This window comes from Diadema antillarum, unplaced genomic scaffold (genome assembly GCF_040938485.1).
Source record: "Diadema antillarum isolate AM-2024a unplaced genomic scaffold, OU_Dant_1.0 scf00000045, whole genome shotgun sequence".
NCBI classification, from domain to species: domain Eukaryota; kingdom Metazoa; phylum Echinodermata; class Echinoidea; order Diadematoida; family Diadematidae; genus Diadema; species Diadema antillarum.
The window spans coordinates 1636900-1659705 of NW_027270934.1; the positions used below are offsets into that span (position 1 = coordinate 1636900).

At 41.5% G+C, this 22806-nt stretch overlaps 2 protein-coding genes across 2 annotated transcripts in view; both read right to left on the reverse strand.

Moving 5' to 3' along the window:
* Nucleotides 1-22806, reverse strand: part of LOC139714124 (solute carrier organic anion transporter family member 4A1-like) — an 87550-nt gene that overhangs the window by 18813 nt on the left and 45931 nt on the right. The window contains exon 2 of the mRNA XM_071625850.1: nucleotides 737-1290. Within this exon, the coding sequence (XP_071481951.1) occupies nucleotides 737-1129 (393 nt within the window). The 5' untranslated portion in view covers nucleotides 1130-1290. The remainder of the gene's footprint in view (nucleotides 1-736; nucleotides 1291-22806) is intronic.
* On the reverse strand, nucleotides 1183-20928 carry LOC139714136 (uncharacterized). The gene is made up of 3 exons (XM_071625861.1): nucleotides 19886-20928; nucleotides 16675-17446; nucleotides 1183-1290 (listed from the first exon to the last, which is right to left on the reverse strand). The coding sequence occupies exons 1-3, from the start codon at nucleotides 20923-20925 to the stop codon at nucleotides 1183-1185; spliced, it is 1920 nt and encodes a 639-aa protein (XP_071481962.1). The 5' UTR covers nucleotides 20926-20928.

A 22806-nucleotide genomic window follows, 5' to 3' on the forward strand; every position in this document is an offset into this window, starting at 1 on the left:
TGCACAAGAACAAGAGAATCTTAAGTTTATTGTTGAAAAACACTAATGCTTTCTATTATCAAAAACGACAGACATGTCTTTTGATATCATTACAGTAAGACGTATCACTATGATCGTTCAGTGGAATGATAACTTTGCCAAAAAGGGGAATTTGCTTCTGTTTGTTTGTCCGTTATATTTTTGTATCAATTCATTCATTGGTTAGTTTGGATTTTACAGTAAAATGTCAGACCCTTGGCATTGGCACGACTTACAGCTACAGCTTGAACTTGAATGATATGCATAAAAAATTAAGTGCGTACAAAGGAAAAATTTAATTGACAGAGAAGAATCATAATCAAGTAATGATGGCATTTATATCGTCATCATCACTATCACTATTATACAATAACATCATTATCGACGTTACCAATAGTATGATTTCAGGACTAACGTTCTTCAGTTTGTACCCATATGGTTCTAAAATACTTTTTTTTAATGTTACAAAATATATACAAACTTTCCGCGGATATTGAGTTAATGACTGTTTCTACACCCTGGCTGCTCTGACCAACGGAAATGAAATTGTACAAACAAGCTGTATCTTAGATTGGTTCTCATTGTAAACTTCCATGCACCATTCAAGAAGTGCCACACATGTGAATAATAACAGAATAATCTAACAATTTTCATCGTTGTTAACGAAATATATTTGCTTCCTGACAATAAAAAAAAAATACTTTTAAGGAGAGCTTACCTGAAAGAGTACGACAATACACATGACTCCGAGAAGCCAGGACGCTACGTTGAATCGTTCCAAACACGCTGGATACCAGCCACACCAGCCGCATCTCAGTTTCTCACTCCGCCCATCGGAGGCGTCCTCTTCATCCTGGTAGATCTTTCCCGCTCCGTTCCCGAGAATCTCCCCACTTTTCGCTCCCCCGTTGGCGACACTATCTTCGCTCTGGAACTTGGTGGCGTCCATCCCAGCGCCCCATCCCACATTCCCATTCTGTTCCCGCTGTTCCCGCTCTTCAACGCTCAGTTCGTAGGTCGGGGTGCCGTTCTCAATGAAGTCGACCCTCATGTACTTATACTTGATCGGCTCTTCACCTCTCCCGTTGCAAGGTACAGCTTCGACCGTCATGTTCGCCCGAGCAATGGTCACTTTCCAGTTCTTCAAGAATACCCCCAATGCATTCAATTGGGACCCCCTTCACTCTCCACTAACTCCGCGGCACTTTCCCCGTGGTTGCGGCTACTGTTCCATGAAGGACTGCGAAGTCGTGAAGCTCTCTCGAACAAAAGCTGAAAGGGAGAATGGCCGATACGAATGCACTTTTAGTAATAGAAAGTGAAGTGGAACAGACATTGAAAGAAAGAAAGGGGTGGGAATAGAAGCAGATAAACAAGGAACTGATAATGAAATGGAGGTATTGTTATCACAAGTGTTAATAGAAGAAGTATATCAAAAGCAAAAGTCAAAGATTGCACGATAAAAGCCATGGAAAGCGGAGGAAGAGGAAAAACAGTTATTACAAAAACATGAGCGGATGAGCAAAAAAAAAAAAAAAGGTTAATGTGGACTCTTAAGGGGAGAGTAGAAGCTTGAATAAGAACAGAAAACAACAAAGAAGAAAAAATTGGGATTTAGATTTTAGAGAGGGGCACTGAGGAGGGAGATAAGAGCAGAGAGATGGAGAAGTCTACTAAACAAACAGGTCAACTGCAGGTGACTTAACGTGGACGTAGAAGATTGTGATGAATAAATGAAATGACTTTTTACATAATCACCATGCAAGTATGTATTCCGTCCCTTAAGCCCCCGTTCCACTATGCCGTTCTCGCTACGATTTGACAATTTTCTCAGGTCGGAAAGGATCGGGTAAAACCTGAGCCGATCTGGACACAGTACGATGTTAGAACGCTCTAAGTACGCTGCAGTTACGACTACCAAGTGCTTGCTACGCTCTTACTACGATGATCGGGAATTAGACATTGCGATCTCTGCCGCTGCCGGTACGCTTTAGAACGATGTAGCTACGCTGTTAGTGCGGTGTTGCCGATGTTATCCGATCAATGCACGCTGTATCTACGCTCTGAACGATCTATACGATCTTATCACGCTGTTACCCCGTTCAGAGAGCTGAAAAGTGCCCGATGTGCCCCGATGTACCCCGATTCGACTGTGGGTCAGCAGTCAGTCAACTTATTAGCATGCAGAACCGAAGAAATATACTGTGGACCTCGAAGATTCATTCTTCTTTTTTTACTTTTGATTTTCAAAGTTGTTGTTGCTTCGTTATTCTCACTACTCTTTCTTCATCAGCGAGCCCGTGCTTCTTTGCCTCCAGTGCCCTGGTTATGACCCACCATCAGAAGTTCCCTCTCCTCTCCCCTCCTCCCCTCCCCCCCCCCCCCCCCCCTTGTCCACTTCGGACTTACTACCTTCTTCACTACTATATCTTTCTATCCTCTCATCAATTTTTTCCTTACAAGAGAGCCGCCATGTGTTTGTTAATGTGCGTCCGTATGTGTGGATGTATGTGTGTATTACTCTGTCTGTCTTTTTTTTTTGCTACCGCTTAGGGAAATTTGTTGTTGTTGTTTTTTGCAATTATATATTTTTCTCTATGAGGGGACTGCATTCTAATACTACAAGCTCTGCTTTTTAGCAGTCCCCTCCATTTCCAGCAATATTTTGTATGCATTTACCACAGTGACGTAACTGTTATTTGTATCTCTGTTGATAATTTGCCTGTATCTCTTTTACAATGTTATTCTGTTCATCGCATTGTGGTACTGATTTCATGACGTCTGTGTATATGAGCGTTTCTTTGTATTTTTTTATTATTTGTTTGTTGGAAGTGAAATAAATCAACTTGAACTTTAAGAGCCTCCTCAACTCACGGTTCTTTTGCAGCAATGCATTGTATAAACAAAGACGTGCTGATTTTTCAAAGGATTTTTCTTGATGTCCTTGCTTTTATAGTCCGTCTTCCTCCAGTTGTAGATGATTTCATATTCTTCAAAATTCTGCTATGTCCTCTTCCTCCTCTTTCAGCATCACGTGCAGTCTCTCTTTCTTCGCCTTTTGGGTCGCTGCTTCGCTGCTTTCTTTTCTTCTTTTTCTTCATCTCTTCTTCTTCTTCGAAAATTACAGCTAAAATTACTTCCCGTTCTTGTGCCGATGTTACTACGCTCAGAAAGACCTTGTTACGCTCATCCCGCTGCGTTTACGCCGTCATTACGCTCTCCCCGCTGCGTTTACGCTGTCACTACGCTCTCCCCGCTTGCCGTACGATTAAAAATATGTCAATTTTGATCGGGGAGATCGGGAAGAAATTTTGAACCGGTTCAAAATTTCTTCCCGATCTGAAAAACTGCCCGCTCCAACCCCGACCTCCACACGCTGCTGCTACGATGCTTCCGATCCCCGTACGCTTTTGCCGCTCTCTCCCGATCTGCTAGATCGGGACAGATCGGGGTCCAAATCGTGATAGTGGAACGGGGGCTTTAGAGAAAAGAGTCAAACAAGCACGCTGCGACCTTTGAACTAGGCTGATCAGCGCGGAGGGGAGAGAATCGATCGTTAAAATGAATGACACCTCAGTATACCTCATTGGCAAAGTAGAAAGGTGATAACGTAATAATTGACCTTGTGTTCCTCATAATTTTCATATGAATTTAAATCTTTTGTTTGCCATCTCATCGGTATTAACAGTAGATTGACTTTACATATACATAAAACATTGATGCATTCTCGCCATATGGAATAACTGTTAGCATTTTACAGCTAGTCATATCACACGCAATCATTTTGCGCTTATGATCACAATTACGATTCAGCCTTGAACAGACCAGGTGGCTACACACAAAAGAAATAATTGATGCACTTTGCGTTCATTGGTGAGGTATTTAACTCCCAGTGACAGTGCGATCAATTTGTACATGTACATGGTATAATAGTTGATGCCCGGGGAATCGTTTTCTAGTCGTGCGAAACTTGCAAATCGGCATCGACTCTTGCAAACGATCCATTAAACTCACTTGTATGGTATTTTTTTTTTCGCTGGCACCAGCAAGTTCGCCCAAAGTTACCCTTGTATCACCTTAAGAACATCTTGATCGTTATTTCGTGAAGTTCGAGTTCGACAGAGGTAAAGTATAAAGCAGGTACACTCACCCTGTCTTAATACCGCCATATTAAACCGTCAGGATAAACAAGTTCGCGTATATTGCCCACTGGACTTCACCTTGATCACACGCGATGCAAGAATGCTCAGACTAATTTCAGTGAGTGAAAAGAGCCGCGTAATGGACACTATTAGGGTAGGCCTACAGCGCTGTCATAGCCTGTAAACACAGGAATCCAATCAATAGCTCTAATTCATGAGTAAAATGGAAGTCAAGGGTCTAACTAATCGACCTAATCCGTCTTAAAAAGGAGAGAAGCTCTTCCTGCCTTGCCAACGGACACTGCCAAGAAATATTCAATTAAAGCACCAATAAACCAGTCGCCGTTTATGTCAAAGCGGGAGAACTGTGAACGCCTCACCGAGTTTTCACTGAAAAGTCTTTTTGTCTTTTTTCTTTTTGTCACTGTCAGGGGAACCTCACTCATGTCACTTGAATCCTACAATCGTCAACACCTTCAAAACTATACAACACGTTGCACTCGATTTGTGGAAGCTGCAAAAGAGACTGTAGAAGGAACATGAAAAACATAACGATGACATCATCGAGCAGTGTACGGTCTTCGTTCTTGCTCTGAAGTCAAACTGGAAGTCTGGTACAATGTATAGGGCCTATATGTATAAGTGTATAAGGACAGGAATAGACAAGAGCGATGAAACCTACAAAGCTAATGTCACAAGTCTTTGCAACGAGATACATGTATTTGTGACAATATCTATACCTCACGCGCAAAGCAATCTCGACCACGAGAAAACAGAAAACACAAGAACTGATTTTCTTGCCCCAGTAAAAGATATCGCATTACTGTGTTTTGCTGAACAGTGATGGGTACCATAATGGGTATAGATGGACGTGATTGTAATTAGCGTTTTCTTTCTACATGGACATTTTCTGGTTCTGGATGTGTACAGTGCAAGACCGTTGTGGTATAGTGCACCGGAGAGAGAGAGAGAGAGGGCTGATGAAGATTACTGGTACTGAAGAAACTGGTCCCCGACTGCAGCCTTGAAGATTGCTACTGTTTGGGAGGTTGCTATGGTGTCTGGAAGATGATTCCAGTCCACCGTTGTCTTAACAAAAAAAAAAATAGTTCTTATACTGATCTGTATTTGAACTTTCAACGACAAAACACTTGCTACGATTTGTGACTTGCCTTTCTACTAGGTGTCTGCCTCAAACCCAGTAAATTTCTTTGCTTTGATTTGTCTTTTTGGTCGTATAGGTCTGAGAAAATCATTTACAGAAAATCATTTTCCTTTTGAATATGCTTGTTTCCGTAGTTTTCGTTGTTTCAATAATCAATGCAGTGACGACAGAACACATATGCAAAATATTGCTGAAATCATACACAGACAACAAAAGTCCTGAGATAGGAATTTCGTACAGATGCGAAAGGAGAGCAATAATCATATAATTGGCCCTTTTATTAGACTCCTATTCAAATGATTTGCACAATGCGAGTGCAGACAACCAGAAAGGTCATACTTTTCGAGGGTGACAAGCTATACGGCTTACAGCTACTGAAATGAAGTAAATTCTAACCACATAAATTATGACAGACTTGAAGGACTAAACTAGCGTTATAAAAGAGCAACCTTGACATAATATTTGTGGCTATCTATTTATCAAAGTAGATAATTATTTCGTTCCTCCAGGAAACCCATAGTCCTCCAGCATAGGATTAATTCAGCAATATGGCAGTAAATGAATTCATATTGGTATTTGTCATCACCACTTAACTTCACTGGGACATATTTCATTCGAGAATTCAAACGTCCTCCATGCATGTCTAGGTTCGAACACTTTAGATCGTCGCTGTGATGACCATTGATCTCTATTATACGAAAAAGCTGGATATCTCATTGGCCAATCGATTTGAAGCCACGGCGCCGCCATCTTACCACGCTACCTATGGCTCATGCATTTGTGTGCGAACTTCACGACATCGCGTGATCTTCGTGACCGTATCTGTTCAAAATTGCATGCATATATCCCCATAGAGTGTGCGCAGTAAGATGGCAGCGCGGCGGCTTTAATTTTTTTGTAGAGCGTGTATGGTCCAATGAGATCTCCAGATACTTCCTCGTGAGATCAGTGGTGATGACCGTTGCAAGCCGAATAATTTTCTTCCGGGGGTTTCTACCTATCTATTCCTCCCCGTCAATCCAAATTGCGTCATTGACTGACTACAATACTCTCTAAACTTTCAACTAACTAGGCGCTATTGTCATCGACTCTTTTCTACACATAATACCGATCAATTACATAAACAAAACACCGACTACAAAAAAAACAAAAACAAAACAAAAAAACAAATCGACGAAGGACAGAAGTCCTCGAAAACAAAGATAAACAATATCGAAACCATCAAGAAAGATGGAGCACCCGTCAGTCATCCAAATTCCACCGCTGGAAAATGGAAACAAACATCCATTCAAAATCAGTTCGTCACCTTGGTCCGGTCATTTGGAATTCACTACCGTCCAGTATTCAAAATTCACAATTTAACAGGTCTCTTAAAAAACAACTTAAAATATTTCTCCTCGCTAAATACTAGTTTCACATTTCTTCACACTTGATCCCCTATTTGTCTAATTTACCCAACACTGCGTTGCATTTTCTGTTATTTTCGTGTTTTCCAACTCCTTATAGTCAGGTGATCCCATCACTGCAAGCCCTCGAGGCTTTTACGGGACACCTTTTTCTTTCACTTTACTTCAATTCTCCCCTCTTGCTCTTGTTCTTCTTCTTTTTTAAGTCTGAATTTTTCAAAAGTCTGACTTGGTACTATAGTTTATTGCACGATGACCTATGTCATCCCTTTGTGAATTGTATTGTGAACTATGTTATATTCCGTCTTTTTTAACTGTATACTGTAAAGGTAGAAAGAAATAAAGGAGAGTCCTATGCTCTCGGTCAATCAATAAAAAAAAAAGTTATCACGCACGTCATGCAATGCAGGCACTCATGCAATATAAGGGGATTTTATATTCAATACAACTCGTCGAGTATACTACAAGTAAGACAAGCGGGTAAGAAACGAATCAACGCTGACTTTATGGCTAATGCTTTAAACACACATACACACATATTCACACATAATACATACATGCATATATACATACATACATACATACATACATACATGCATACACACAAACATCATACGCAAAAGAGAAGAAACTCACATGCATAACAACAAAGTCTACGTGCGTCTGGCCTCCAGACGCACTACACCATCGCACTTGACTATAACAAACACTGCAGCGAGTCATCAAATAATCACCTTGAACGAGTACAATGCCCACTAAATTCATTCCATTAAATGTGCACTTGTTGGACTGACTCCCAATAGAGCGACGCCTCATATTTACATGCATGCTTTATTATTTCAGCTAATTGTCATGATTTTGTGGTGTGTGTGTGTGTGTGTGTGTTTTTGCATTCAATAATGGAAGGTGAAATTGACATGAATCAGCTCAGTTAACAAATCACAGGAGAGAAACGCCGACCTTACAACAGTAATAAATAAACGGAATTACCATCCATGTTAAATGTCAATTACTAATACAACGATGATTATAGGTATGTGAGGTATCTGTAATAGTAATAATGATAATAATGATAATAATGCCTCCGGCACCCTTTGGGCGGAGGCATAAAAATTGCAACTTAGGTTACAGAGCATTGTCAAGCGATGATTAGAATAGTACAGTGTAACAGATTTCATTCCCGCCCAGTCCTCATCATCGTAAAATTTGGATATACATGATAATAACGGCAAATCATTGCGTTATAAAAATAGAAAATTAGAGCCTCTAATAAATTGGAGTAAACACAGGATGCTTACCCCCTTCAAAGGAGATAATAAAAATGCCTATATCCATATCAGGAAAAAAAAGACATACTATTTGCACAAACGAACCTGAAGCGCTGATGAAATACATCGGCACGTCGAGTTATGTCTTTTTGCAGTAATCGGGAATGCTCAAAGGATAAAAACAGGGAGGTGGTAAGAGATCTCCTGATAAAACCATGGAGCTACATGCGTTAGCTCCATGATATAACCAAGGAGGTATAGTTCCTTGATAAAACACAGGCATAGAACATCATTACTGAACCAGAAGGGAAGATACCAACAAATCAAATCGCACGATCAGTTGATCTTGATAAGTAACTCACCCTAACACAAGGTGTCATAATTATATGGGTGTCAACACGCAGTGACAGTGGGTGAGGAACACCAATGTTAATTGCCGCCGACATCTGATGCAGTATACACGTACTTTTCTGTGACGACGTCAGAGTTTAAACCAGTTTCATGATACCATTCCAGTAGGTTATAGCGAGCCTGGATTGTAAATTCATTGGTTCTCGTTTGCCCCTCCAAAGCAACGCGTCCAATGTAAGATCACCGCAAGAAATGTACTAGTATTAAGTCAAAGTTGTACTATATCTCGCAGAAACTCTGAGCGGGAGCGCACGCGCGTTCGCGGGCAGTGAACGTATTGCCACCCGCAGCAGGGACGATCACACGGTTTTAATGAGCCAAAGAAGGCGGGTACGATAAGCCATCCTGATGGTATCATCAACCTGTGTTGCATACTTTCTTAGGGAATTAATCCTTATTTTATACAGTATAAAGCACTAATGGCAACGGGCGGAGCATTACTTTCCCGTCCCGACGGATTTTGCTTTTCCGGATTAGAGGATTAAAGCCTCAAACCGATTGTATCCTAGACAGATTATCCGCCCTGGCCCTGTTTTATCTGTTTTATAGCCATCTGAACCTTCTCGCCTCATTGACGATCCGTCATAATGAGTTACTCCTTCAGCAAGGTCAACCAACGCTGCAGTCATTTAAATGTGTATATCAAGGCAATATCAAATAAGCAGGTTTTAAAAGAAGTTAACTGAAATGGTGTCAACATGGCTCATACTTCTTCTTCTTTTTCATTTTTCTTTCTTTTTTATTTTTGTTTAGATGGGAAGACCATACTTGCATAATAACAATTGTGATTTCGAATGAAGGCTGCTGAAGTCGTGAATCCTATCACTGGTCATTTAAACACAAAACAGTTTCATGATTCATGAGGTTATACACTATAATACACAAAGAGTAACCTTAGATTTATACTTTTAAGCAGGGAGGTATATAGGTTTCTTCCACGATCCACCTCCCTGCTTAGAGTTAACGAAAAGTTGCGAGTTGATCTAATTCATTAAAGTGATGATATACTGTCGGTTGAGATGGGAGCTCCAAGTTTCAAACTTTCAAACTTTAATGACATTTTTTCTTGAGATAATGAAAAACTTCTTAGTATTATGAGACATGAAAGAGCATAATAAGTAATAAGAGGAATTCAACGTTTATTTGATGAAAACTGGTTTTGAAATGGCTGAGATATCTAAAACAATGCGACTTAACAAAAAGTGAGACCCATCTAATTTGTTTATGAACATCTCAGCCATTTGAAAACCGATTTCCATCAAATAAACTTTAAATTCCTCTTAAAAGTGTATGCTCTTTAACATTTCATAAAGTGGTTTCTAAGTATCTCGCAAAATGTCAAAAGCTAAATCCTCCCCTCAACCAATACTATACCATCCCTTTAATCGAATAACAAGAATAGGAGTAGCAGTGGTAGTATTAGTAGCAGAAATAGTAGGTGTGTTGCTAAACATCGAGTTTCGAGTTTCGAGTTTCGAGTTTCGAGTATCGAGTATCGAGTTTCGAGTTTCGAGTATCGAGTTTCGAGTTTCGAGTTTCGAGTATCGAGTTTCGAGTTTCGAGTATCGAGTATCGAGTTTCGAGTATCGAGTTTCGAGTTTCGAGTATCGAGTTTCGAGTTTCGAGTTTCGAGTTTCGAGTTTCGAGTTTCGAATCTCAAATTCAAATTTCAAGTTGCAGATTTTCGTTAATTGGTAATTGAAAAGCCAGCGATAAATCGGGAGCCTGTGTCTCCTTCTTTGTCATTGAATATTTCAAGCCTTACAGCAATAGCTTTGGAATCTGCGCTATTTTGTTATTGAATTACACTTTTACTGCGATTCCATATCAAATTTGTGTGATTGAGTTACGTAACAAGTGTACTGTACAGTCCATAACATTTGCAGCAAAAAAAAAAAGAAAAGAAAAAAGAATAGGGCCCATGTCATTATAACGAGATCATCGGTCCGACTAATTTACTTCATTATGTCGAGACAATTGCGTCGGTTGAGAATGATAAGGGCGTTAAGTTGCCACAAAACCCATAGTGTTCAAGACAACTTAACGCCCTTCTCATTCTCAACAGACGAATTGTATAATGACACATGGAATACAACCACAATTGTGCATTTATTAAAATGCCCTGGTGCAAACTGGTTACATGTATAGACGGATAATATGACGCGATATTGATGAACAGAAAAAAGTACAGTCATGTGACGGGGAAGTGCTGACCGTAGGGAATTTACTCGTGAAAAACAAAGCAAACTGTTATTTTCTAGGCTTGTTATCGAATGTTTTAGATTTGACGATGCCGTATAATGATATCGCAGACGGGACCTGCCTTTCGTTATACGATTACATAGCTGCTATAACTTGACCGCCGCGTATAAAGCACCCGACTTTAAAAAGAAAAGGAAAAGAAGAGGATAAAAGAAGATGAAAAAGAATGGTGAAACTAACAGAGCTGTATTGCGCTAACCCTCCAGAAGCCGGTTGGAAGATTACTCTTTATGTTCGGCAATTTGCTTAAATGTCTTTGGAGTTCAGGTCTTTGTCAGACAGCTTCATTTATTTTGAGTATATTATCATTATATTTATGATCGCCCTGCTCTTCCTGCTGTTATTATTGTCAGCGACAAAGTATTTGCATTCGAGCAAGAAAGAGGTAATTAATTTTTTTCCTCATTGTCGATTCAGGAGATTCAAGCATGGCACAAATTCGAGTTCAAACTTTGTCAGCGAATTGCTGCTTTCCTAAAATAGCAATGTGACATTTTGTGATTGAATTATAAGTATGTAGCCCTTGTCTGGTGCAACATTAAATAACATGTCTTTGTACTGTGTTAACCTTTAAATAGTCTAAACTATAATCACATTGTGTAGGGTAATCAGGACATTGTGACAAGAGAAAGTGGGCACTAGACCACACATTCCTGAGCACTGTGGTCACTACTGGTCATTCAAGGACTCCTCCAAGCACACGCCTGTGTTCTGACAGGTTCCGAAGTCCAGACTGTGTGGTTGTCATGGCAATGCACATGATATATGTATATACCAACTTCTGGTAGGAACCTGCGTCATCACCCTTCTCTCTCACTCTCTCTCTCTCTCTCTCTCTCTCTCTCACCTCCCCCATGCTTTATTCACTCCCGCTCTTGGTTCCAATCTCCCTCTGTCCCTGTCTCCCCTTATTCTTTTAACCTAGACCACTTTCTCTCCCTACCCCTCTCTATCGTCTTTTCTTAGAAGATATAGGGTTATTCATTTCATGCGAAATGGACTCTTCCATCTGATGAAGCAAAGTTATGCAAGTATTAACAGTATGATGTTTGAAAGCAATTTGTTTTAGAAAATGTTTCGTGTATTATGTGTATGAAAGTGTATTACATTGTGGTAAAACCAACCAAAAAATACGCTTCAACTGAAGACTCTACAAAACTCTCAAACTGCAGTATACCGTCCATCTAATTGAGCAAGATGGTACGTCTACCTCATGTTGCATCATTTTGGCTCAAACTTTCTCTTCTTTTGCTTCTGCTCTTCAAGGTGCGAGGATGTGTTGAGCATCCCAACTTTTGACAGTCTTCACAACTTTTGGTATTTCAGGTCAACCCAACTACATTGACGTGACACAATGGCACGTCGAGAAAAATGTCTGCAATAAAATCAATTTCTTGTAATGGCTCAACTAATGCAGAGGATGTACAAAATTTCGACTTTATTATAGGAATTCCTTTGGCAAAACTGAACCATATTGTAAATAATGTATGATATTTTTTTTTATTAGTACCATTAAAGCAAGATATACATTTCCTTCAAAGACAGTTGTCTACGTAATTCAGCAGTCATGGTAGGGAAGTTATTCAACCACTCCTTGTCAGCATTCTGTGTGGTGAATGTTGATGTTACACGCATGTATTTTCTCTGTAGACCGAAAGGTTTGGATTGTGCTAAGTCGGTGCAAAAGTTAATTCTGTCTTGCATCGTAAGTTTGTCTTTGTCATTGAATTGCAGCTTTCCTACTTTAGCAATGGAACATTTTTTGATTGAATTGTGAATAGATTCTCCTGGTCTTTATAATCTCAGCGAAAAAAGATTTGAAATTGGGCAAGAAAGACTTGACTCGAATTTTAGCCATTTTCAAGTCTAGACTCGAAAATGGCCAAAATTCGAGTTAAGTCTTTCTTGCCCAATTTCAAATCCTTTTTCGCTGTCAATATAAAGATAAGGACAATCTATTCACAATTCAATCACAAAATGTTACATTGCTATAGTAGGAAAGCTGCAATTCATTGACAAAGTTGAAACTCGAACTTTTGCCATTTTCGAGTCTAGACTCGAAAGTCGGGTGCTTTACGCGGCGGTCAAGGTATAGCAGCTATGTAATCGTGTAACGAAAGGCAGGTCCCGTCTGCGATATCATTACGGCATCGTCAAATCTAAAACATTTGATAACAAGCCTAGAAAATAACAGTTTGCTTTGTTTTTCGCGAGTAAATTCCCTACGGTCAGCACTTCCCCGTCACATGTACTTTTTCTGTTCATCAATATCGCGTCATATTATCCGTCTATACATGTAACCAGTTTGCACCAGGGCATTTTAATAAATGCACAATTATGGTTGTATTCCATGTGTCAGGATACAATTGTCTCGACATAATGAAGTAAATTAGTCTCGTTATAATGACATGGGCCCTATTCTTTTTTTCTTTTCTTTTTTTGCTGCAAATGCTAAGGGTTGGGCTCCCGGTTTATCGCTGGCTTTTCAATTACCAATTAACGAAAATCTGCAACTTGAAATTTGAATTTGAGATTCGAAACTCGAAACTCGAAACTCGAAACTCGAAACTCGAAACTCGATACTCGAAACTCGAAACTCGATACTCGAAACTCGATACTCGAAACTCGAAACTCGATACTCGAAACTCGAAACTCGATACTCGATACTCGAAACTCGAAACTCGAAACTCGAAACTCGAAACTCGAAACTCGAAACTCGAAACTCGAAACTCGATGTTTAGCAACACACGGTAGTAGTAGTAGTAGCAGTAGTAGTAGTAGTAGTAGTGGTAGTAGTAGTAGCAGTAGTAGTAGTAGTAGTAGCAGTAGTAGTAGTAGTAGTGGTAGTAGTAGTAGTAGTAGTAGCAGTAGTAGTAGTAGTAGTAGTGGTAGTAGTAGTAGTAGTAGTAGCAGTAGTAGTAGTAGTAGTAGTGGTAGTAGTAGTAGTAGTAGTAGCAGTAGTAGTAGTAGTAGTAGTGGTAGTAGTAGTAGTAGCAGTAGTAGTAGTAGTAGTAGTGGTAGTAGTAGTAGCAGTAGTAGTAGTAGTAGTAGCAGTATAGTAGTACGTAGTAGCAGCAGCAGCAGCAATAGTAATATATAGTAATAGTAGACCCATCACAAATTCGACGAGGTGATGTAGTATATGGCATACATGTCTTAACTTGACACTCAATGCGCAGAAATTTCTATCATAAAATTTGCTGTTGTGAAATCAAACAAATGTGATTTGAACAGAAAATGTCTTTCATCAACTGAAAGTAGAGCTGTAGAATTTTATTATCATGAGGGCCTAGAGAATAGACTCTGAACGTCAAGAGAAGTCAACGACATTGTTTTGCACAAACCAGATTATTACTGAAAATATGCTGTAAAGTTTGAATTTTTACGAAATTCCTCCTGTTTTATCTCCAGGTTTGATGAAACTGCTATTGTTTTCGTGTCTTTGTTTTTGTCTTTGTTTTACAATTTTACGCTGATTACAATATTTCAATGAACAGGAAGCTTACTTTGGAGCTACATGTAACAGCAGTATAATTGTATACAGTTTTATAAAGTTATACTTTTGGGCAGTTTTTTTTTTATTAGGCCGATGTGATTAGTTCGTAACGATGTGGATAAGTTTGACAGGTGTTTGAATGGTAATGATCATCTCGTAAGCACTCCGTGGGCAAATCATATATAACTTTGACATCATTATTGTTGCGTCGTATAATCTAAAGGAGACCCCCGGAAGACTTTCCGACTCATTTACATTTGAATAACTATAAATTAGTTTTACCGAGTACAGAGTTTCAGAATTTATAGTGATTGGGATGAGGAATAAGAATGTTTTCAAAATGTATAACAAATTGCAATGAACAAGGATAATGACATGGCAGCCTCATCAGAAGAATGCATGAGTTGGGGCTGAAGGAAGCAGAACAAAAGAAGAAAGCATGCATTCTGTGACTGCCTCCGGGACAACTCGTACCACGGAGGAGTTTCCACTGTTCATTCAAAACAACCCTCCTTAGTTGTTATTCACAAGGTCAAACACGAAGCAAGGTGACATCCGGTTACCGTGACAAATACTTGTTTATTACGCTAACACACTGATGTTTCCAATATGAAATTCCAGTCAACTCTTCAGTTATGGACTTCCAGTTACTGAGCTTCACTTTAGATAACGACCTTCGATTCATATGCACCTTCAGTTCATAACGGACCTTCAGTTCATACCGACCTTCAGATAACAATCTGAAATATAATACACAAAAACAAAGTTTTAAACTTACGTTTGAAGTGTACATGAATAGCTTCATGAAACATTACATGATTTAACACCATTTTAGCTCATTTAAAGTGTAATAACATAATCTACCAATAATCTATATCACTAATGTAATGATACATGTTATCGTTCACTTTACTCACCAATCATAAACCAAACTTATCCATATTTTATGGTTTTCTGAATTAACTGTTCTGTAATCAACTAAATCCTCAACTATTTATATTATTTATACACTTTATTAAAATCTAATTCCAATATTATCCAAAAACCTAATTCACTTTTAAACTTTCATAACTTCAACCATATTTCAACTTATTATTAAAGTTATTGTTGCCTTAATCAACACTGAAATATATTCTCAAACTTTTCTTTATATATCACTGTCTATAATAAAATACACAAAATAAACTTATTCTATTAACTCAAAATTATCAACTATAACTAATTTCTGCATTAAAACCTGAAATATAACTTCGTAAGACCATCACATAAAAGCCTAACTATTATAAACACTATACACCAGCTAACAACTTGTCAACTAATGTCAAAACTAATTCGATTACGTTAAGTTGTAATCTCGACTCGTTTTGAATGTGTGTCAATGTGTTTCTACTAAACATCCACTACTTTCACACAGAAATCATGTTACACAATCTAATGCTTGACAGTATCAGTACACTGTACTTCTCTAACAACACTTGTGAGAATATAACTCATTAACCAAAACTACCTACAGCAACAGCAAAAAGGTATAATACATCCCTACCATTCCGCTATACATCCATACTTCTAAGGCACAAGCACATACACTGTACTGCTTACGTAATGAGAGAGAAAGAGAGAGAGAGAGAGAGGGAGAGGAGAGGGAGAAGAGAGAGGAGAGAAAGAGGGGAGAGAGAGACCAGTGTGCATGGGGCATCGCTGGCTTCTTCTTTGTCTACTCCCATTTGTCTACAAAGATTTGACACATCAAATCCTGCCCTGTAAATATTCCTTACAATCTACTCATTCACTAACATGATCACACACATCATCATAAGCTATAAAACATTGTAAAGAAGTTAGTTTCTTACCAAATTCGGGCCTGTTGTTTTCCCACAAAACTTGAACAAACTTGTTAGACTGCTGTAACTTCGCAAGCTTTCACTGGAACTGTGAATACTGTCACTAAACAGCTTGCCACATCCACCCATAATACTGCATACACGTACAACACACAAAGCCCTATTGCTGTACAAAGTGAATGGTGGATTCTTAATACTTTCTCTAAAACAAGGGGGTAATTGTTCAATGTTTACACTAGCCTCCTGGGGTAGGGGTCTTATCTTTCATTGAACACATGTAGTCTGCAAATTTAGACCTGTTTAACACTTACTAGTTTTCAATCCTAGACCCATTTTGTAGGACTAAAATATAGCAAATTCTCACTGCACACTGCTGCAGTGACATGGCTCCTTTAAATGGACCCATCCATTTACCATTTCATTAACAAATAACATATTCACTTGATCCCAATTTAGGTACATGGTATCACACATAAGTGACATGTAGGTAAAATTAAACACCATACAACATACAGGAATGAATGTTTGCATTTTCGTTTCTCCTGATGCAATTGGAAACAAACCATATTCATTCAGTCAAATAGCTCAAAGGCTCCTTGATGGGGATTCGAAACTGGTCTTCTTTAGTGACAGTCTAGTTATTGTTCTGCTGGTAATAACAGTACCAACTTGTGGACAGGTCTTTCAAGTTCACTAGGGGGGCGTTGACGCTTTCCCTCATTGTCCAGCAAGCCGTCGGCCATCAGCACCTTCACCTTCCTGATCAAGCCATCCTTGCTGGGGTAGACCTCGATGACACGCGCGAGGGGCCACCTGCCACGAGCATCATCGTTCTCCTTCGCTATCACCACATCTCCAACTGCGAGTTGTCTGCTTGGGCTGACCCACTTCTGGCGGTTCTGCAGTTGCTGAAGATACTCTCTTCTCCACCGTAGCCAGAACTGATTGGTCAAATACTGTACCCTTCGCCACCACTTCCGTGCATACATATCCTCCCGCTGGAACTGTCCTGGAGGGGGTAGAACGACCTTCGGCTTCATGGTTAGAAGATGAAGCGGTGTCAGCGGCTCCGGTGGTTCATGGTCACTTAAACCGGACGTGGTCAGGGGTCTGGAATTGATGATGGCCTCTGCCTCTGTCATGAAGGTACGAAAGGCCTCATCATCTAGCTGGCTTCCTGCAGACTTCATTAGCGGCTCTAGGACACGGCGAACTGTCTGGATCTGTCGTTCCCATACACCGCCCATATGAGATGCATGTGGAACGTTCATTTTGAATGGAATCCAGTCGCATCCATTCTGCAGTAGGTACTCTTGCACCTCACTCTGGTCCATCTCAGCTAGAGCTTCCCTCAGTTCACTGCGACCTCCCACGAACATTGTACCTTGGTCAGAGCGTAGTTGTCTAACAGCTCCTCTCCTGTTCATAAAACGTCGGAGTGCATTTATGAAGGAGCTAGAAGTTAAGCTGCTCGCAGTCTCCAGGTGGACACTTCGCGAAGCCATGCAGGTGAAGATAACTCCATAGCGCTTCACTTGGCTGCGTCTTTCCTTGACCAAGAAAGGGCCAAAGTAATCGACACCACTGTATGTGAATGGAGCTGAGGGCTCGACTCGATCATCTGGGAGCTCTGCCATCTTCTGCTGCACCATTGGACCACGGCGTCTCCTACACGTCACACAGGAAGAGATGCACTGAGATACTGCTGAAGACCCTCCAATGACCCAGTATCCAGCTTGACGCAGCTCGTTATGAGTAATTCCCCGACCCATGTGGTGTGTTCTTTGATGATGGTGCAGTATGAGCAACTTGCTGATGTGACTTCTGCGGGGCAAGATGATAGGATGCCTAACATCACGTGAGATGTTGGCTCTATCGATGCGTCCTCCCACTCGGATGATCCCGTCATCGTCCAGATAGGGGTCAAGTCTGTACAAGGCGCTGGTCTTCTTCAGAGAAACATTTCTCAACCTTGCAGCTTGTCTGTCAGCAAACTGTGCCGTGTTGCTTAGTTCTTGGAGTTCTCGCATTTCCTCCGGGAAGCAGTCTTGCTGAACGCTCTTCAGTATTGCCTTCTCGGCATCTTTCAACATTGATACCGTTAATGGTAACAGTGATGGCTTGACTGCGCTGTCCTGTGCAGGAGCATTGGGCTTGACTTCCCTTCTTTGAAGACGTTTCTTCAACTGCAGGCAACGGGCAATAGCCTTACAGGTTTTTTGCCAGCTTGAAAATCTCTGGAATCTGTCGACCTCAAAGTTTTCAGGCGGGGTCTTCCTCTCTGCACCTGTAGCCATGACTGTGGCTCTCCTCACTTCAGGATCGTCCTCCTCTACTGTGGGGTTCGAACTCGTGGTCTCTTGGTTGGGGTTGAAAATTCCATTCTCCCACAGGAACTTGGGTCCCGTCAGCCAGGAACTGCCTTGGACGAGATGCTGAGCTGTGATACCTCTTGAAGCCTCATCAGCAGGATTATTGGACGTGTCTATGTAGAACCAGGAATCGGGCTCAGTAAGGTCTCGGATGAGCTGGACTCTGTTTGCCACAAAGACATGGAATCTGCGTGCTTCATTCTTCACATACCCAAGAACCACCTGACTGTCAGTCCAGAAGAATTCTACTACTGACTCATACCTCAGCTCTGACTTGAGGAATGCACTGCTCTTGGCTGACAACGTTGCTGCGGTCAGTTCCAACCTTGGAATGGTGACTTGTCTCAGTGGAGTTACTCGGGCTTTCCCAATCACAAAGGAGCAGTGTGCCTTGTCTTCCTGGTTGATAAGCCGTAGATATGAGCACTGTCCATAACCATCTTGACTGGCATCCGAGAAGTGGTGAAGTTCTACTTGCTTGATGTCTCCGAAACCACTTGGTTTATAACACCTCGTGAACTGCAAGTCATTCAGATGCTGGAGGTCATGAAGCCACTTCTCCCATTCAGGACGCAGTTCATCCGGCATGGGTGCATCCCATTCTAGATTCTGTTTGCACATCGACTGCAGGATGCGTTTGCCTTTCAGGATTACAGGACCCAGAAATCCACTTGGATCATAGATTGAACTGATGGTGGACAGCACTCCTCGTCTTGAGAAAGGGTTTTTCTTCACTTGAACTCTGAAATTGAAGGTATCATTCTCCACATTCCAAGATACTCCCAGAGCTCTTTCCAGTACAAGCTTGTCAATGTCCAGGTCCACGTCTTGAAGGCTCTTGGCACGCTCTTCTACAGGGAAACCTCTCAGAACTTCTCTGCTGTTGGATACAAATTTGTGGAGCTTGAGACCTGCTTTTGCACATATGGCTTGGCTGTTCTTCAGCACTTTGATGGCTTCTTCTGGTGTAGGTCTGGAGCTCAGCCCATCATCCACATAAAAGTCATTGCGAATGAAATCTGCTGCATCTGATCCATACTCTTCCTCACCATCATCCGCAGCTCTCATCAACCCGAAGTTGCTGCATCCTGGTGAGCTGGCTGCTCCGAACAAATGGACTTTCATCCGGTATTCCACAACCTCGTTGGTTTCATCTCCATCCTTGTACCACAGGAACCGAAGCAGATTTCTGTCTTCCTCTTTCACATAGAATTGGAGAAACATGCCTTTCACATCAGCCATGAAAGCTACGGCTTCTTTCCGGAATCTGCAGAGTACACCTAGAAGCCCATTCATGAGGTCGGGACCCTGTAGGAGATGATCGTTCAGGGACACGCCTTGGTACTTGGCAGAGCAGTCGAAGACTACTCTAATCTGGTCGGGCTTCCGCGGGTGATACACACCAGTATGAGGGACATAGTTTACTCTACCGTCTCGGACATCCAAGCAGTCAGCTGGCACTCTTTCAGCATAATTCGTCACTACATCCTCCATAAAGGTCTTGTAATCAGCCAGAAACTTTGGGTTCTTGCGGAATCTGGCGGACAGTTGTCTCCATCTCTTCAGGGCTAGGATCTTGTTGTCCGGAAAGCTGGCCTCATCTGACTTCAGGGGCAGGGGCATTTCGTAATGGCCATCACTTTTCTGCCTGATGCCGTCTTCCAGGATGGACATAAATCTAGCCTCTTGAACTGATAGTGCTGCTCCTTTCGGACTTGTCATTTGGAAGTCTTGTTCCAGGATCTTGAGAACTGTCTCAGGCGAGAACACTTCCTTCACTTTGGTGGAATGTACAAAGTGGGGATATTCTTGATTTACCTGGATCCTGTTGCATACAGCACTATCTTCAGGTTGAGAAGGAGTCTGACACACTCTGCCTACTACACCCCAGCCGAGCGACGTTCTCATGCCGTAAGGGTCATCTTCTCCACCAGCTATGACTTCTCTCGGTCTGATGGCTCTTGGGCAGTTGTTTCCTATCAACAAAGAAACTTTGATAGCTGGGTTGTATGGCATCAGTTGGTCAGCGATTGGGGCTAGATGTGACCATCTCCTCAGAACATCAGCCTTGGGTATTTGGGAACGCTTGGCTGGGACTTCTTCTCTTGTGAAGCAGGGGGGAAGCTGGATGATTTGTTTCTTGTGGAAGTCTAGGACCTCTAGACCACTGATCTTTTGACATCTCACGTGAGTGCTCTGATGCATTGTCGTCAGCATGAGATCTGTTTCCTGTCCTTGTACTTCCATTTTGTTGCACAGATCCTTAGACACAAATCCAACGTTGGACTGATCGTCAAGTATGGCATACTCAAGACACTCTCTTGATGGGTTATCAGCATGCCGGACCCACACTGGCACGATCATACAATGGTCCTTGCCATCTTGATCTGGTAGAGAGCAGACGCTTGTACACTTTGAACTTCCTGATGACTGTTCTGTCTTTTCCCGGTGAAGACAGGTCAAGTGGGCTTCGCCGCACTTCTTGCACTTGCGTTTCTTGGTACATTCTTTCACAAGGTGAGAACTACTCTCACCGCATCCCATGCACAAGTACTTCTGGAAAAAGAAGGCTTTCTTGGCATGGAAGGACTTCTTCTGAAATGATGGGCAGTCATCAAGGTGGTGGTCTCGTTTGCAACATAGGCAGGATGAGTACTCTCCCCGCTTGTTCGTTTCAGCAGATGTAGAAAAAGACCGTCCTTGAAAGGTCTTGGACTTTGATGGGACTGACTTCTGCTTGGATTCATCCGGTCTAGAATGTTCCAACTCTGGAATATTCGCTTTCTCTGCAGCGCTTCTCACAAACTCTGTGAATCTCGCGAATGTTGGATACGTGCCATACCCACACCGTTGCCATTTATCAACTTCATCTCTCCACTTGCGTTCCAGGTAGAGAGGCAGCTTCATCACTAACTTGACATTCTCTTGTGGATAGTCAAGTATACCAAGAGAGTCAACCGTCATTTTAGCAACACTGACTTGTTGCAAGAAGTCTGCAAATGACCGCAATCCACCTGGGTTCCTGTCTGATATCCTTGGCCAAGAATTGAGTTTCTTCATGAACGCTGAAGACACGATGCTGGTATTGCCATATCTGTTGGCGAGAGACTCCCTTGCCTTCAAATACGCCTCATCTGTACCCAGTAGGAGATAGTGCTCTACCACCGTCTTCGCCTCTCCAGTAACATGGTTATTCAACAGGTTAAGCTTCGTTGCCGCGTCCAGAGGTTTTGAATCAACAAAGCTTGAAAAGGCATTCCTCCACAATGGGTATCGTAGTGGGTCACCATCAAACACAGGGACATCTATCTTGGGGAGCTGACTTGCTGCAGCCACTTGTTGACTGGTAGCATTTTGTTGCATGATCATATTTGCCACATGAGTGAGGGATTCTGCAACCTTTTCCATCCCAGATGAGGTGACTGTATCCTGTGTCACAGGTTTTGCCTGACCAACTTCAGAAACTACGGGATCTGCGTTCTTAACTTCCACATCATCTACTGGCTGTGAATTGAAGAATCTCTGCACTGATTCTTCCCTGCTCTCCCGTGGTAATGAGATGTTGCTGGATCTAGACGTTTCTGTAAGATTATCATCTTCATCTGACTCGTCTAACTCAGATAATTTCTGCTCAAGCTCTTTCTTTATCCTCAATCGCTTCAATTCCATCTTGGCCTTTTGCATCTTTATGGCATGCTCATGTTCCCTCTGCAGAATCTCGATCTGATCCTCTTTGTCCATCACATCTAGTTCCGCTTGAAATGCTTTCATTAGCCTTTCACTCTTGACTGATTTTCCTTTGCTTGATACACTCCTCCTTGAAGTTAACTTTTTCTCATCTCCAATCATCATTTCCGGCAGTGATTTAGACAAGATTTCACCCTTCACGGATGAGTGATCGTGACCAGCTGAACTCTCAGCCTTACTGTCCACCTTGGACTGATCAAGTATACTGGAAACATTCGCGGCAGCCATAATGTTACTCACTGTATTAGTACTCCAATACTTGTTCTGTTGAAACTACAGATCATACAATTCAAAGGAATTCAGAACTTTCCGAATCCCATCGACGTTGGAAACTGTTCCAATTGATGACAGTGACGCGATGCTCATCGCTCGTTAGACGACAGTCCGCTTTATTTGTTGGACGACAGTCCAATTTGATTGTTATTGTGACTGCCTCCGGGACAACTCGTACCACGGAGGAGTTTCCACTGTTCATTCAAAACAACCCTCCTTAGTTGTTATTCACAAGGTCAAACACGAAGCAAGGTGACATCCGGTTACCGTGACAAATACTTGTTTATTACGCTAACACACTGATGTTTCCAATATGAAATTCCAGTCAACTCTTCAGTTATGGACTTCCAGTTACTGAGCTTCACTTTAGATAACGACCTTCGATTCATATGCACCTTCAGTTCA